The 17,201-nt window shown below is 36.9% G+C and overlaps 1 protein-coding gene across 1 annotated transcript; it reads right to left on the reverse strand.

Annotated features, from left to right (window-relative positions):
- Window positions 1–529: 529 nt before the first annotated feature.
- fkbp15a (FKBP prolyl isomerase family member 15a) lies at window positions 530–16,240 on the reverse strand. Its single transcript, XM_079815789.1, has 23 exons — window positions 16,063–16,240; window positions 15,226–15,332; window positions 15,049–15,124; window positions 14,889–14,958; window positions 14,514–14,588; window positions 14,302–14,400; window positions 13,997–14,146; window positions 13,076–13,144; window positions 11,402–11,539; window positions 10,025–10,155; window positions 8,514–8,562; window positions 8,301–8,420; window positions 8,140–8,215; window positions 7,960–8,039; window positions 7,366–7,450; window positions 7,147–7,253; window positions 6,980–7,078; window positions 6,784–6,878; window positions 6,609–6,663; window positions 6,270–6,441; window positions 3,359–3,495; window positions 2,695–2,802; window positions 530–2,580 (listed from the first exon to the last, which is right to left on the reverse strand). The coding sequence occupies exons 1-23, from the start codon at window positions 16,107–16,109 to the stop codon at window positions 2,449–2,451; spliced, it is 2,277 nt and encodes a 758-aa protein (XP_079671915.1). The 5' UTR covers window positions 16,110–16,240; the 3' UTR covers window positions 530–2,448.
- Between the last annotated feature and the right edge of the window lie 961 nt (window positions 16,241–17,201).

Consider the following 17,201-nt stretch of genomic DNA (forward strand, 5'->3'; position numbering starts at 1 on the left):
AAGTGAAGATTGAATGTGGAAAAAACAATATCATCATTGATTTTTTGCTCAGGCATGGACATTATCGTTGGCTGGGCACTGTAGAATCTATTGTCCTGCATGGGGATCCTCGCAGGCGCTGGGTAGTGCATCGCCATGTCAGTTCAAGAACAAGAAGTTGCCCTCAGTGATGTCTGTAAGTGTCCAGCTCCCTTTTATAGAGAGCTCCAACTGGTATGTGTGTGTGAGAGAGAGCGAGAGAGTAGAAACCTGCTTTCAGTTCTCACTTATGTGGGGGAAAATAATCTAGCTGTGTGTATTGTCCTTGCTCCTTATCTATGTCTGGAGAAATCCTTGCCTGGTACTATTTAAGTTGGAGACATCACTCCCTGGCCCGCTTGAAACTTTCTTTGAGCATTCTTTACATCCTAGGTCATGACTTATCTATTACAGTTGAAGGGTCTAAGGATTCTTAATAGCAATCTGTGTGTGTGTGCTACTTTGAGTAACCATACATGTGTTTTTATTTTATTTTAGTTTTTTTTTTTTTCAATGATTGAATTTTATAGTCATTTATGTAGTTGTCATTTGATTTATCATTTATTCATCATTTTATTATTATTATGTGTCATTTTATGTTTTTATATTACACTCAAAAAATTATTTAGGCCTTCCATAGATAGTGTTGGGGAAAGTTACTTTGAAAAGTAATGCATTACAATATTGCGTTACTCCCTTAAAAAGTAAAAAAGACCCTTTCACAACAAAATTGAAATAAGCCTCAGGTAAAAATGCAAATTCATACATGTACAGTAGAGGGCGCAGCTCAAACAACCCTTTCAGCTGTGCTTCCATTCTGGATAATGGAAGAATAGGAAGCAGGAGAAAAAAAGTTTAAAACCTACTTCTCCAATAAAAACAAAAAAATGTAAGTCATTTTTTCTTACGGTGTAATTGAATCGTCGAATGTCAGCAGCAAGACATTGACATTGTCAATAATGTCAGATTAAATTCATAAAACATATATTTGTTTTATTTAAATTTTAATTATTGGAGGTTTGCATAGTATTCTGATTTTGCATTTGACTGATTTTATTCATTTTGAGGAGTACTGAATCGTTATTTTGCAAGTGAGATGAATAAATGTGAGCATTTAGTCTAGAACTACAATAACATGTTTACACACAACGTCTCTTACTCACGATTTCTCTCAACATGTGGACAGGAGAGCTGCCAGTCAAATCAATTTCAAAAAGTAACAGATATTTTGTTGTAAATTTGAAAAGTAATGCGTTACTTTACCAGTTACTTGACAAAGTAAACTGATTACGTAATTCAAGTTACTGGTTAAGTTAATCAGCAGTTTGGCGGTTTAACACGCGATCCGAATCATGATTCGACTCACTGATTCATAACGCTTGGAAGCTTCATGACGCCGTGTTTTGAAATCGTCATCACTATATAAGTCATTATTTAGGGGTTTTTTTTGCGCACAAAAACTATTCTCGCCGATTCATAAAGTTATTGTAGAACCACTGTAGTGAGATGGACTTTGTAACAACGTCTTTAGTACCTTTTAAGGGTCTTGAGAGTGAACCGTGCCATTGTGCCAATGGAGGCCTTTCAGAGCCATCAGATTTCAACTAAAATATCTTCATTTGTGTTCCGAAGATCAACGGAGTTCTTACGGGTGTCGAACGACATGAGGGTAAGTAATTAATGACAGAATTTTAATTTTTGGGTGAATTAACCCTTTAAATAGTGAAATAAAATTCCTTTCTTGATGTGCATTGTTCACTCTCTTGACTTGAGAAAAAATACAATCGCGGAAGTTTTGAACATGCTAATTTGTCTGCAGTGAAGTTTTGCTGATGCACGTACTTGGCTTGTGTGTGTGTGTTAGTGATGCGCGGTAATGTTAATCAAACAAAAGATAGATAAAAAAAAAAAACACTGCTCTTGACTGAATAACTTGTAACTTTAATAAGGATTAATCTAGTTTGATTTATACAGTGAAGACTATCCAGTGTTATAACTACTGTTACTTGTCTTTAATAATGTTTTAAATTCATATTTGTTAGGCTAGTAGTTTTAGCTGTGGTATAGAAATTGGAATAGAGAATTGCGAATGTTCACTGGTATTTAAAATGTTGGTGTCATAACTGCCTGTTTTTGCAAAAAGTTACATTTAAGACCTGCTTACAACCTTGTCCATCATATCACTGTTGTGCTGTTGAAGAATGCTGTTGTTATAGAGCAGAATGGTGAACCATTTATGACTGGAGAACCATTTATTGGACATTATTTAGCCTCTTAAACTATGATTGGTCCGTATCAGTTCTCCTTTCAGGGTCTCAGTGAAGCAATACTTGTGGTTCACTGTTGCAGCATCCGCATGTACAGAATCTACAGGTGTCCTGATCTACAGATTGTTCTGTTAACAAAAATACCCTCCTTTTTTCCTTAATTTCATGGTTTTCCTTCTGCATGTTTTCCATCTGAAAACACTTCTTCAATAGATCTCAGTGGGTACTCCTCTTCCACTTTATCTAGGTCCGATTCAATCTCCCAAACTTCTGAGAGGAGTTTCATGGTGATACTCTGCAAAGGAAAAATAGATGTCCACAAGATGGAAACCATTATCAAACTGGTCATCACACCAATGTTATGTGTATTTTGTAGTCCATAGGCTTCTCCTAATTGGTTGGACAGTACCTTGATGGTGTTTTGGAGAATGTCGCACACCGTGTGTCCACTGTAAGACTCCTCCGGATCAAACTCTGTCCTGAGAGACTGAAACACTCCATTCATCACTCGCTTCACCTGCACATGATACACCAGCTCAAATTTAGTCTTACATTTTAAAAGTCTTTATGTCTTCTTTAAATCCTCATACTAAAGTACTGTATATAAAATGTAAGTAGGTAAATATTAAAGATTAAAGGGATACTCTACCCAAAAATAACATTATCTAATTATTTACTCACCTTCATGCTGTCCCAGTTTCTTCAGATGAATACAAACAAAGATTTTTAGAAAAATAATCCATCTGTACGAGTTCATATATAATGCAAGTGTACAGAACCTCTAAAGTGTATTTATTCTTCTAAAAATCTTTGTGTTCCTCTGAATAAAGTCGTATACATCTGGGATAACATGAGCACGGGTAAATATTGAGAAAATGTTCATGTTTGGGAGGAGTATCTGTTTAAAAACAGATATTTTTGGCAAAAAATTAAAAGGTTTTCTTATTAAGTGTGACATTTTTATACAAGCCTGATCTTGCAGCACAGTAAATGTTCCTACTAGCATCCTCTTATGTTCTTTCAATGCATCGACACATCTTTTTTCCAGCTCAACTAAAACAAACTATACACACCGGATCCAGATTCTTCTTTTCAGCCCTCAGATCTTGCATCTTCTCATCCATGTTTTGTATAATTGTTTCCATATCTTTGCACTTCTTCTTCTCTGCCGTCCACCGCCGCTCAGACTGTTCTTCTTGCTTCACAAGCTCTAAAAACACACATTATCTAGACACTCTTTCAAACTGCACCAAACACTACAGATCAGTGCTCCTCAACCAGGGAGCTTCAAGTTATACCATGGTCTTTCTGAATACTTGTTTCTGAGTGTCTGGAAGATGTGCAATAAAACCATTTAATGCACAGGTAGTTCCAAGTAAGTTGAATCACCGCTCTATATAGACCCTGTTCACAGACTGTGCTACACTTCGTTTTAATGCGCAAATCCTGCAACGTTTTTTGTATTTTCATTTATTTATTTTTTATTATGTACATTTAGAACACTAAGGGCCCTATTTTAACAATCTGAAACGCAAGTGTCAAAGCGTGAAGCGCAAGTAACTTTGTGGGCGGGTCTCGGCGCTGTTGCTATTTTCCCGGCGGGATAAATGGCTCTTGCGCCCGGCGCAAATCTAAAATGGGTTGGTCTGAAGTAGCTTCATTATTCATTGGTGTGGTTTGGGCGTAACGTGAATAAACCAATCAGAGCGTCATCCAACATTCCCTGTAAAAGCAGGTGCGCAAGTTCCATTATGGATTGCTATTATTATGGCGTATTTACCAGGCGCACGCCAGGAGCGGTTCACAGCCGAGGAGACTGATGTGCTTGTAAGAGCAGTGAAAGACAGAGAAGTTGTGTTGTATGGGGATGGGAGAAACCCACCCAAAATAGCGTCGGTTAAACAGGCGTGGGAGGAAATAGCCACAATTGTTTCATCAGCTGGCATCCCCAGGACGTCGCACCAGTGCCGCAAGCGCTACAATGACATCAGAAGACAGGGAAAGTCCAAGCTTGCCAGCATCAATCGGGCACGCCGTGTAACGGGAGGTGGATCTGCCTCTACTCAGGACCTGACGCCAGCAGAGGACATCGCTGCGTCCACCCTCACCGATTTTTTTTCCTGGTTCTTGACGGACAAACCAATTTGTTAGATGTCCTTAAATACATATATGTCTTGCCAGAAATTGCCACTATTGGGCAAACAGGTCTCCTTAATTATTAGACTACAATTAGCCTGAATAATTTGTAAGCTAGATTTATGCCTATTTTTTCACATCTTCGTGGCACACCACAATGATTTCCGTCATCTCATGTGTTAATATTTTTTAGTGTAACAATTTATGATTTGCAAAAATAACTGTTACATCTGTGTAGATTACATGAGCAAAGTGTATGCGTGTTGTGCACGCTATACATTATGGTCAAGCATGCGCCCTTAAAATAGCATAATGAACAACGCGCAACGCGCCACTGACTTTAGACTAGGTTTTTTCTGGTCAGTGGCGCAATTGTTTAATGGAACAGCAAAATAGCACCAGGGATTGTTTGCGCCGGAACACGCCTCATTTTTTGCGCTGAACCGCCCAGGTAGCGCAAGTTCATTCACTAGTTTAGCGACGTGCTTCTGTGGAGGGAAAAGCGCGTTTTGCGCGGGTGCAAAATAGGAATGACACATGCGTCGGTGTACAAAGTCAATTGCGCTGGGTGCAAGATAGGGCCCTTATACTTTGTATTATATTACTTTGGCATCAAATTTTTTAAAAAGTAACCGCCGCTGTGAGGGTGTTTCTAATACAACGTCTATGGGAGAGACGTTAAAATTAACATCTTTCTCTCGTTTCACTGCTGTTATCAATCTCACTCTATTTTCCCCCTCTTTTTGAAAGTTGTGAAATCCCTATTGTGGAGTTTTTCTTTTACTATTTGAGCAAATGGGGACAAAAAAAAATATTTAAATGTATTCTCTCATTCACCACTATAAAAGTTAACCCAACAATAACGACTTCAACTTCTGAGAAACCCGGAAATGTGAAAAGGGTCTTTTAATGCGCTGTTTTCATTGAACCGCGCACACATACGTCACTCATACATGCACAGAGAGAGTGGAAATCGCGCTGTGCACACACAAAAACATTCAGAAGCACAGAAACTTATCAACGTTGCCCAGCGACTTTTAGAAATAAAATAACTTCGCTGCTGAATTGTTACATTATATTTCTCGGTTACATTGCTATTTTGAAGTAATTAAACTCACAGCTTCGTTGTTAATAGAGAGATACACTGAACACATGCAGGTACGAATCTCTCTCTCTCTCTCTCTCTCTCTCTCTCTCAATAATTAATTCAAATAAATGTAATCTTACACACTACATTATCTGTGTTTCTGATTCAAAGCGGGCAGAATTCTGGATTTAATGAACCGTAACTGACATAAATTTTACCCTTTTGGTCAAATATTGAGCTGCAAACATCAATAAGAGCTTTACGTTACCAATGTTGGCAAATTACCATGGTACAGTTTAATGCACAGCTAGCCGATTATCCCGCTTATACCATGTTTATTTACCAACATTGGTAACATAAAGCTGTTATTGATGTTTGCAGCTCAATATTTGACCAGAAGTGTAAAATTGACGATTATTTTCGTCAGTTACAGTTCGTTAGATCTAGAAATCTGCTTTACTTAAACAATAAATAAGATATTTCTTATTTTAATTCACTCCCTCAACAACCTTTTTCGTTGTTGTTTTTGTTTGAAAGTTTTGTTTTAAATTATTATTATTTTTTTAAATAGTGTAATTTTAAGTGTGCTTTTTAGATCTGGATAAGGGATGTAAATTAATTAAATTTTATAATGATTATACATTTTTCTATTTTCTCAAGTAGAACTTCTATCAGATGAGATATAATTAACACCACTTTCCTTGTTAAAAGTACCCCACATTTGAATACAAGGTAAAACTTGAATGAAACTTTGGGATCACCTTTCAATTGTTCCTCCAGAAGGCTGATCTGAGCACAGTGCTTGTGTTTGTCCTCCAGGGCTGCACTGAGATCAGCCTGAATCTCTGTCACCCTCTGCTGGAGATTCACCATCTCCTGCAGCAGCTGATATGTTTGTGTGGTGGAGGAACTCAATTCCCTGGATAAATGAACCTGAAGGGAAAGGAAAGAAACAAATCAAGACCTTTGCCTCACCACAAAGTTCCCCAGTACACATCTGCAAGAAGGCCAAAATAATCTATATAAATAAGTTTAAAATAACATTATAATATAGTGAGCCAATAAACCATCATATCATAATTTAGTAAATCTGCTTGTACCGTTTCCTGCTCAGCCTGAAGGCGGCGAGTCTGGGTGTGTTGCTGCCCCATAAAACTGCACACACACACAGAGTAAACCAGTTGGTTGATTGTCAATGTTTGGGTTTTGGGAGCTTTTTTGCCCTTAATCTAATTGGAACGCAGGAAATTGAGTGTGAAGAGGGGTGTAGGAAACCTCTTATTCTGTCCACTCAGCTCCCCTATTTTGCAGTTCTGTTCCTCCACCTGAGAATTCTTCTCCAGAACCTCCTTCTTCAGACACATGCTCTCCTTACATAATAAAACACAGATATCATTTAAATGGCCATTTATTTTTATCTAAATGCAATTAAAATGATATAATCCTCATGGTAGCATTCTTCAATCCAAACCTGAATGAGTCTCTGAATGTTGTGTAGGATCATGTTTGTTTCTAAGGAGACAGAGGAGAATCCAGAAGAGAAGTGACCATCTTTTTGCAACTCATCCACCTAAAAAAAAAAAATTAGTTTGTGACTGTAATAACCAATATGAAAAATATATATATTGCACAATATACCTTGCAGGTGAGTTGGTCCATCCTGCGTGCCAACTTTTCTAAAGCCAGCAGGATTCCTGTGTTATGTTGGCAAACCTCAGACATCAAGAATGATGTAATATCAGGAGCTATTGTTTAATACAGAACTCTTGCATTTAGTGAGAAACAGGCAAGTATAGCATGTACAAAAGTCATAATTTCTTTATGGAAGTATGAGAGAGTTCATGGCTCAGGTCTTACTTTGGTAGGGAATGTGGGATGGGTAGATTGAGGGAAATGAATTTAGTTGTGATGGAAAACATAGATTTTGTCCAAAGGAATACGGCTGTTGATCCCAAAAAAATGAATAAATAAATAAATCCTAACAAATATACAGTACCATTCAAAAGTTTGGGGTCAGTAGAATTTTTTTTTTTTTTTAAACAAGTCTCTTATGCTCACCAAAGCGGCATTTTTTTATCAAACATATGATTAAAACATTAATATTTTAAAATATAATTACAATTTAAAATAAAGGCTGTTTTTTTATTGTAATATATTTTAAAATGTAATTGATTGCAAAGCTGAATTTTCAGCAGCCATTACGCAAGTGTCACATGATCCTTCAAAAATCCTTCTAATATGATTATTTATCTGCTTAACATTTATTAGTATCAATGTTTTTATTAATTTAATGCATACTTACTGAATAAGTATTAAGTATTCATTTCTTTCAAAACTAAAATCTTACTGAACCCAAACTTATGAATTGTGGTGTATAACATAAGACAATATATATATATATATATATATATATATATATATATATATATATATATAAAGATTGGATCTCACCTGAAAGCCTTGAGTAGTGTTTGAGTCTGCGTTGGGTGGCACTGCTTCAAGTTTCTGAGCATCATCAGGCTGACACAACACTAAAACAAAGACCAGTCATGACAGCAAAGAACCAGTCAGCTCTATAAGGAGTTCACTAATACTGATTAGGTGATTATTTGTGATTTTTTTCACACATACAAGATGGAGGCATTTGTGCAGGCTTTGGGGAGGGTGTATGTGAAGGAGAGCAAATACGTCCAGACACACTGGCATCCTGCAGAGAGACATATCTGGAAGTTATAGTTCTACTTCATAATACATTCAGGAAACACATCTGAGAACTCTCCAATTCTCCTGACCTCTGTTTCTGATTCACTGGGGTCGGGCTGAGCTCGAATGGCCCCAGTGAGAAACGGAAGCATAGGTTGTCCCATCTTGGCTATACGTGAGATCAGCTTGGCTTTGGCTGCACCTGAACTCTAAAAGAAAGAAAAAATATAGCTGGAGCTTCAGCATTTTGGCCACTTCAGGCATGTGGCATCCAGCTAGTTGCTAACGGAAATACTACTCACTATCAGGTATTCAGCAACAGATCCCACCTTCCCCTTAGGAGCTTGGTCTCTAAAAACAAATGATCAATAAATTGTATAAATTCAAAGGAATCTGCTCATGGATGCATGTTTAGACTAGAGACACTTCATTAAAACACACTTATCACATAATCTTCATTCTTGACCTCTCAGTATGTACACAGCAAAACAACAACAACATAGTATTAATGAGTATTTTGTCTTTTTTTTTTAATATCTAAACATCCTAAAAACAAGATGAATGCACTTTTTTTCTTCTCAGCATAAACCTTGCTAAACTTTGTTAGATTTATCGCTTTGGATAAAAGCGTCTGCTAAATGCATAAATGTTAATGTAAATGTAAAACAAGAAAAATACTAAATATTTTTCAATATTATTAGTAAGAAAATAAACATTTCAAGATATATTCTGTGAAATAAATGTCTTATTAACTTATCAATTTTCCTTCTTAAGCAAGGGAAAAAGGCAGTTTTACTGATGCTTCAATTTGTTTTAAATAAAAATAGTTAAGAGAATTTTTTTTGCAAATGGAATTACTCAATTAACTTAAAGGGGGGTGTCTAATGCTATTTCATGCATTCTGACTTATTTACACTGGTAAAGAGTTGGATTCTCATGCTAAACATGGCCAACATTTCAAAAACCGAGTTGGACGTATGACAGAGTATTTCTGTGCCAAATACACTCCTTCAGGTTTCTAATACATTTCGGAATTTTTTTTCAGAGTATGGCCTGTATGATGCCATAAAGGGGCGGAATTGCTTGTAATGGCACTTCTCCAAGATGACAACCAGAGCGAGAGCAAGAGCGCGCCTGTCAACAAGCTTCGTTCGGGTTACAGAAGAAGCCGCCGGCAGCGCTGTCATTTTGCTTTTAGACCACGAAATCAACATTGTCACTAAAGAAGTGTGTTTTTGGTTGTGAGGGAAAGATAACCTTATTCAGCTTCCCAAATAACCCAGCATTAAACAGTGGATGCAGTTTGTTTTTCCAGAGCAGCAACGGAGTTCTGCAAGTGTGTTTGTTTGTTCCCGGAAATTAGTCGAACCCTCAGGTGGTGAGTAAAACTGCATAAAATGTAAACAACACAAACGTATAGGGTGAATTAAGGTTGATTGGGACACTTTTTCCAAGTCATCTCAAGGGAAAAAAAGTGTCCCAATCTTCCTGAATTCACCCTAGTGAGTCTAAAGTTATCCAGGCATAATGCCATGATGTATTTTGTGTGTGTGTGTGTGTGCATGTGTGTACTCGTGACTCTTTAGCTCCGCCCACTGCACACCTGCACAAGCTTGGCTGTTTTCAGAAAGAATCAGTACAGCGAATCTGTCTTTTAAAAATATGATAAAACTAAAGACTCTTCTGAGATATGAAGGATGCAATACTATTCTATAGGTACTTAATATTAACACGAGATTGGCAGAAACTGTGTGTGTTATGTACTCTTTAAAATATCAACAATTAGTGCATAGGTTATGCTATCTGTACACACTTTGACTCATCTGTATCGGTTGTGACCAATTGGCTGGTGTTTTCTTTACTCTGAGTATCTGGACAGGCTCCCGGAGATGTACTGAAGGTGTCAACTGATCCCCCACTATGTCGCTCTTTGGATAATTTAACCTACAGGCAGAGAAATTGACAGATAAAAAAAAATAAAAAAACAACAGTGAGAGAGAATAGAGATGTTTGCTCTAGTATCTTAAAGGGTTAGTTCACCCAAAAATGAAAATAATGTCATTTATTACTCACCCTCATGCCGTTCCAAACCCGTAAGACCTCATCTTCGGAACACAAATTAAGATATTTGGGCCCCACTTTATATTAGGTGGCCTTAAGTACTATGTACTTACATCAAAAAATACAATGTACAATGTACTTACTGTGTTCAAATTGTATTGCAAAACACCTTTGCTGATATTGAGGTGGGATATGGGTAGGGTTAGGGACAGGTGTGGTGGGATGGGTAAGTTTAGGGGTAGGATTAGGTGTAAGGGAAGTGCCAACTGTGTAATTACAAATGTAACTACAGATATTAATTACAGACGTAATTGCATGCAGGTATTTTTTAAAATGTAAGTACAATGTAAAAACATTTATGTACACATTAAGTGCATTGTATCAAATGATTAACTAAAATGTTAGTACATAGTAGTTAAGGCCACCTAATATAAAGTGGGTCAAATATTTGTGTTGAAATCCGATGGCTAAGTGAGGCCTGCATAGCCAGCAATGACATTTCCTTTCTCAAGATCCATTAATGTACTAAAAACATTTAAATTAGTTCATGTGAGTACAGTGGTTCAATATTAATATTATGAAGCGACGAGAATATTTTTGGTGCGCCAAAAAACCCCAAAATAACGACTTATATAGTGATGGCCGACTTCGGAGCGTTATGAATCAGCGTATCGAATTATGATTTGGATCGCTTGTCAAACTGCCAAACTGCTGAAATCACGTGACTTTAGCGCTCCGAACCGCTGATTCGATGCGCTGATTCATAACGTTTCGAATCTTCATGAAGCAGTGTTTTGAAATCGGCCATCACGTTATTTTGGGGGGTTTTGGCGCACCAAAAATATTCTTGTCGCTTTATAATATTAATATTGAACCACTGTACTCACATGGACTGATTTAAATATGTTTATAGTACATTAATGGATCTTAAGAGAGGAAATGTCATTGCTGGCTATACGCAGGCCTCACTCAGCCATCGGATTTCAACAAAAATATCTTAATTTGTGTTCCGAAGATGAACAGAGGTCTTACAGGTGTGGAACGGCATGAGGGTGAGTAATAAATGACCTTATTTTCATTTTTGGGTGAACTAGCCCTTGAAATCGCATTCACACCATCAGTGCCTTACTCTATTAATCTGTACATCAAAGACCAGAGTGCTGTTTTCTGGCACATGGTTAGGGACGCCCTTTGAAACCATACTAGGAGGGACGATAAGGAGCCGTCGACCTCCTTTCTGCATACCAAGCATCCCATCCTCCCATCCCTGTGAGAAAAGGCAACGTTAGAGCTTGATGGCACAACAGCTGACAGAATCACCAGTTTGTGTCTGTTAAACATTTTCTTTTATCATCATTTTTAAAGTCCCTCTGCAGTCAATAATTTTATGCCTTAAAGCTCGTCTTTCATAATGACATCTGAAAAAAAATTCTTCATGCCTTAAAATAGCTTGAATGTAACTCTACACTCTTCGTTTAGTTTACATGAATACATGAACAAGCAAATTAGTCCCCACCTCCACTCAATCACACCAGCTCAGACTTCCTGATCCACTCGCTCAACTGTAGTAAACGCTACATAGTGGAAAGTGGAAATGTTGGTTTTTATTTAGCCATATGTGACCAGTCATAAGGGTAATTTTTTTATTGCTATTTATAAATCATCTGAAAGCTGAAAAAATAAGCTTTCCATGTATGGTGTATGGTGTGTTAGGATAGGAAAATATTTGGCCGAGATACAACTATTGAAAATCTAAAATCTGAGGGTGCAAAAAATCTAAATATTGAGAAAATCGCCTTTAAAGATGTCTAAGTGAAGTTTTTAGCAACGCATATTACTACTAATAATGTTTTTTTTATATATTTTTGGTAGGAAATTTTCAAAATATCGTCATGGAACATGATCTTTACTTAATATAGTAATGATTTTTGGCATAAAAGAAAAATCGATACTTTTGACCCATACAATGTATTGTTGGCTATTGCCACAAATATACCTATGCGACTTATGACTGGTTTTGTGGTGCAGGGTCACATATATAATTGAACCAGAAATTGATTCAGAAGATGTATCTCAATGGTAATGCGTTTTATGTATCTCTCTATGACGTCAGACACATAATGGTAACTGATGTGATTAGCCTGTGATTAGGCTTGACAACGTAATCAAACAGCATGTGTTGCTAATGTTACACAAACCATGTTCCCGTCCACCATCTCAGAGTCAGACAGCTTATCAGCATCCTTAGAAATGCTTTGAACATTGTAAGCTAGAGGAGAAAAGCCCTGCCCCTCAAGTTGATGGGATTGGTTACATGTTTGTGACTGTAGGAAACAAGGGCAGTTTCAAACCACGTTTTTGAGACTGTCTTTGGTACACTGCAGTTTTAAGAAGAAAATACTCAGCAACAGTGAGCTGTGCCCTCTACATGTGTGAATTTGCATTTTTACCTCAGTCTGAGGCTAATTATTTAAATTTTGGTATGAAGAGGTCTTTACATTTGCACAAAAATAGAACTTTTGTGCTATAAAAAAACCAAAACCAAAATATAAGCCCAGCCCAGGTGAGAAAAAGTAACGCAAAAGTAATGTAACACATTATTTTTCTTAAAAAGTAACTAAGTAACTTAATTAGTTTCATTTTAAGGGAGTAACTCAATATTGTAATGTATTACTTTTCAAAGTAACTTTCCCCAACAGTGCTCAGGGATGGTGTTGACTGATGAATTTGTACATGGTTTGTCTTAAAGCACCTCATAGTCATATCGTATTAAACATCATTAAAAACGTCACACCCTTCTCACCCTCAGAGCTTTGCCTGCTCCAAGCTTTACTCGCTGCAGCTTTTCTTTTCCCAGATTGGAATCAAATATCTGAAAAAACAGACAGAGACACTGAACTTTCACATTTATAGATCTCCAGCTGCACAGCAATCATGCCATTTAAATTACCAGTGAGTTGATTAGTTCAATGGGGGCATGACTTTTATTGAGCCGAGACTAATCAACAAGAATGTGCACAGTGACCTGCTCTGTGCTAAATGTGCTCAACTATGAGTAAAGGAGTTTAACTGGAAATCCAAGGCAATGTGCAAATTAAGGAAAAGCAGGGATTCCACTTAATTTATTAAGAGTAGAAACTTCTCCAAAATGACAAGACACGACTACACCCTTAAAAATAAAGGTGCCAGGAAGAACCGAATAGGGGTTTTCATGGTGATGCCATAGAAGAACCATTTTTGGTTCCCTGAATAACCGTTTTGTGAAACCATTTCTCTCGAACCTTTTTATAGTCTACAGAAACTTTCTGCGCTACAAAGAACCTTTTGTGTAATGGAAAGGTTCTTTGGATATTAAAGGTTCTTCATTGAAAAATACACCCCGCCAAAGAACCATTTAAGAACCTTTATTTTTAAGAGTGTATGCCCCGGTTTCACAGGTTCAATTAGGACATTTAAGTAGCTTTAATAAACGTGCCTTAGAAAAAAATATTACTGGTGTGCATCTTGAGACAAAACAATGGCACTGATATATTTTACGATTTGTCAGGGTAAGTTGCTTTCAGTTAAGACAACTCAAACATGCATTTTAGTGTGGGACTTGCTTAAACCTTGTCTGTGAAACCAGAGGTATAAATATTTACTTACTTTTCTGTACAAAATACCATAATGCATGTAAAGTGTGATATGAATATGATGCCAATTAAAAGGTTGTAAATGGTCACACCTGTCCTAGAGAATGGTTCTGTAAAAGCCACCCAGAATAGGCCACCTCCACTGTGTCCCCAACATTAACAGCTTGACCTTCGCCTTGGACCAGGTCCTGAGTGACCAGAGAGTCTGGTAAAGCCTCACTATTCCACCTGGCCACACACACCTGAGAGAAACAGGCTCACAGGTCATTTAATTCAATAATATTATCAATCTGTACGTTTTAAAAAAGCTTGGATTTTAACAGAATGCTGGAGCTATATTGAGAATTTTCTTTGAATGCATCAATCTTAAATGTTCAGCAAAGAATTCAAGTATTACCTCCTTACAGAACTCAGGCCTGGACTTTTCTGAGTCAAACATTAAAGACCAGCTCTGTTGCTGGTCATCATAGAAAGTGACATAATTACAGGGCTGAATCTGTGGACAAGTATATATACATCATAGACCTGATGAATGCAGCATATAACAGAACAAAACGCAAGACAGAATAGAATAGAATAGAAAACAGAATTAAAACAATGAACACTTACTGTGAGGACAAATCCACAATAGATTCTAGCCGTAGTGATCTGTTTTTGCTTACTGCCGTACAACAGAATCTTGTACTATAATTGCAGATAGAAAAAAACATGACCAAATGAAACACACACACTCTCCATAGACGTAATGGTTTTTATACAGTATATTCTATCCCCTTACACTAACCCTACCCCTAAACCTACCCATCATACAAAACTTTCTGTATTTTTACATTTAAAAAAAACATGATTTATAAGCTTGTTTCCTCATGAGGACCTCAATAGGTCCTCGCAGTGACCATGAGTCCCCATGAGTCAGTGTGCATTCAGGTTGAAGTCCCCACTGGGATAGACAAACATGAACACAACACACACACACACGCTTACCTCTTTGGTGATATGGTTCCCTAAAACAGCAGCTCCTATCTTTCCTTGCTTCACATACTGTCCGTTCACACTGGAGGAAAAATCAAAGCTCATTTAAGCAATGTGTACTTGCTAATTCAAAGTCTCGTAAACATCCTTTAATTGCTATATTTATACTAACAAGCAGAATGCGTGAACAGCTGTAGCATACAGCACAGCTGGAGCACATGGAGTTGGAGCGGGCTTCTGAGGAGGACCTAAAAACATTGATTAAAACATGACAAATTAAGGTTCAAAATAATCAGAACACATGGAATTGTGCCAAAAGGGCTACATGACTATCTGCTGTACCACATACCTAATATGGTGCAGGTCTTCTTTGGCTGTTTAGGGGCAGTGAATTGAAAGGACTCGTTTCCCTGACTCTCTGCTCGGTCCAGACCAAAGAGAGAGGCCAGCTTTGCTCTAGAGGAAGGCAAACACACGTTATACCTTCACTAATAGATATCGTATTAAATCAACATGTCAATTATTTTTAATTTAATGCATACAGATTGATTCTCATACTATCTGGTGTGTAAAGATTCTTGTTTTCACCTTAAAGGAAAAAGAAAAGTGATTGTGATTTTATGCCTACAAATGTGAATTTATATCTCACGCGACTATTACTTTATTTGAACTTTTTTCACAATTGTTTTCACAAATTTCTTTTTTACTTTATTACAGAATCAGATTTCCAATATGTAGCCATTTTAAATCCAGATGTTCTTGGAAACTACAATGTTTCAAATGTATCAACACAAGTTGTCCCGTTGCAAACGATCTATGTAGACTTTCAATCAACATAAACAGCAGAAGAATTATTTAGGTGGTGTGGAAATTACACAGCTCAGGCTTTGACAGAACATTGGACCCATCCACAGATGCCATTGCTAAAATGCAACCCATTGAAAATATGCTGCCAACAATATTGCAAGTGAATAGTTCAATGCAAGGTAAGATTTTAAAATGTTGTTTATCTTATTGAAACAATGTCAACAAGCTGCAACATTAACGACATGGACACAAGAATCACTGGACCAGCACCGATCAGACACCTTTAGACTGTTCAAACAAGAACTACAGTTACAGGACAGCAAGGTCCAGTCTAGCATCTATAGTTAAATCGACATAAAAGAAGACTGTTTGCACTGACCCTTGGACCTCCCTCCACAGATAGTCAGTGTCCCATACAGCTGACATGGCCGCCAGCTTTCTGTCACTGAGGAGCAGGCTAAGAAGCCTCAAAAAAGAGATAAATAAAATAAAAAATCTTCCTCCTTTTCCTCTTTATTCTTCCTCCTATCTTGGCGTTTAAGCTACAATGGGTCACCAGTCCAGATTTTGAGCAGCCCAAACTTAAATGCACTGTAATCACTAACATGTGAATGAAATTACTAAAGGAGGAGTCTCACCTCATCCACATTGCATAGGCTTTCAAAAGTGGTTTCAACAAGCAGAAAATGAAAAGGGCAAAATATGTCTATGTCTGTTTAATGAAAACAGAACATTTAACATGGCTATTCCAATTACCATAATATTATTTAGTGTAGCTAGTATATGTTGAATAATATTAATTTGTTGCTTTGCCTGTTTTCGGTGTGCAGATGCCTCCTGGCATTTAAAGGCCATTTAGTAAAGCAAAGCTATTCTGATGTTTTTGATGCAAATGTAATCGTTACTTTAATAAAGTAATTGAATACTTACACTACTTATTACATTTTAAATAGGGTAACTTCTAATCTGTAACCTATTATATTTCCAAAGTAACCTTCCCAACACTTTTTCCTAACCCCCATTTTATGTAATTGACATAAAGTCAAGTTTACCCAAAACTGTATTTTTTATTTTTGTCAGACAAACCTTGTCTTGACATTATGTTTGAAGTAAGAGGTCTTATTTAGTTGCATTACCTATTGCTTTCATCATTGAAATTTGAAGGTATTGATATTGTAAATATGAATACGTAATCAGGAAAAAGAATAGTAACATTAGTTTGACAGGATATGGAGTAATTTTTAAAAAGCTTTGAAGGACACCTTAGTATTCACCACTAACTTGACAATTAAACACTCGACTGTTTTCCCATTCAATAAAACTCGTACGAGATCACAACTGGAGCTTAATGAGACAAAATCAAAGAAAATCAAAGTAAAAAAAAGAAATTACGAGACAAACTCCATAACTCGTTACAAATGCATTATTTAAAAACAAAACCAAAAAAACAATTATAATTGTTTGAAATGACTCAAAACATAATTTCCCAACGACTAGGCCTAACCTAAAATGAGAGGG

The sequence above is a fragment of the Gobio gobio genome (genome assembly GCF_949357685.1).
Source record: "Gobio gobio genome assembly, chromosome: 4".
Taxonomy (NCBI): domain Eukaryota; kingdom Metazoa; phylum Chordata; class Actinopteri; order Cypriniformes; family Gobionidae; genus Gobio; species Gobio gobio.

Coding starts and splice junctions, on each gene's coding strand:
- fkbp15a (XM_079815789.1), bottom strand. CDS start 16,109: ATGTCAGCTGTATGGGACACTGACTATCTGTGGAGGGAGGTCCAAGG. Junction 15,333..16,062: donor CTGTGGAGGGAGGTCCAAGG/GTCAGTGCAAAC, acceptor GCCTTCCTCTAG/AGCAAAGCTGGCCTCTCTCT. Junction 8,216..8,300: donor CCAGTGAATCAGAAACAGAG/GTCAGGAGAATT, acceptor GTCTCTCTGCAG/GATGCCAGTGTGTCTGGACG.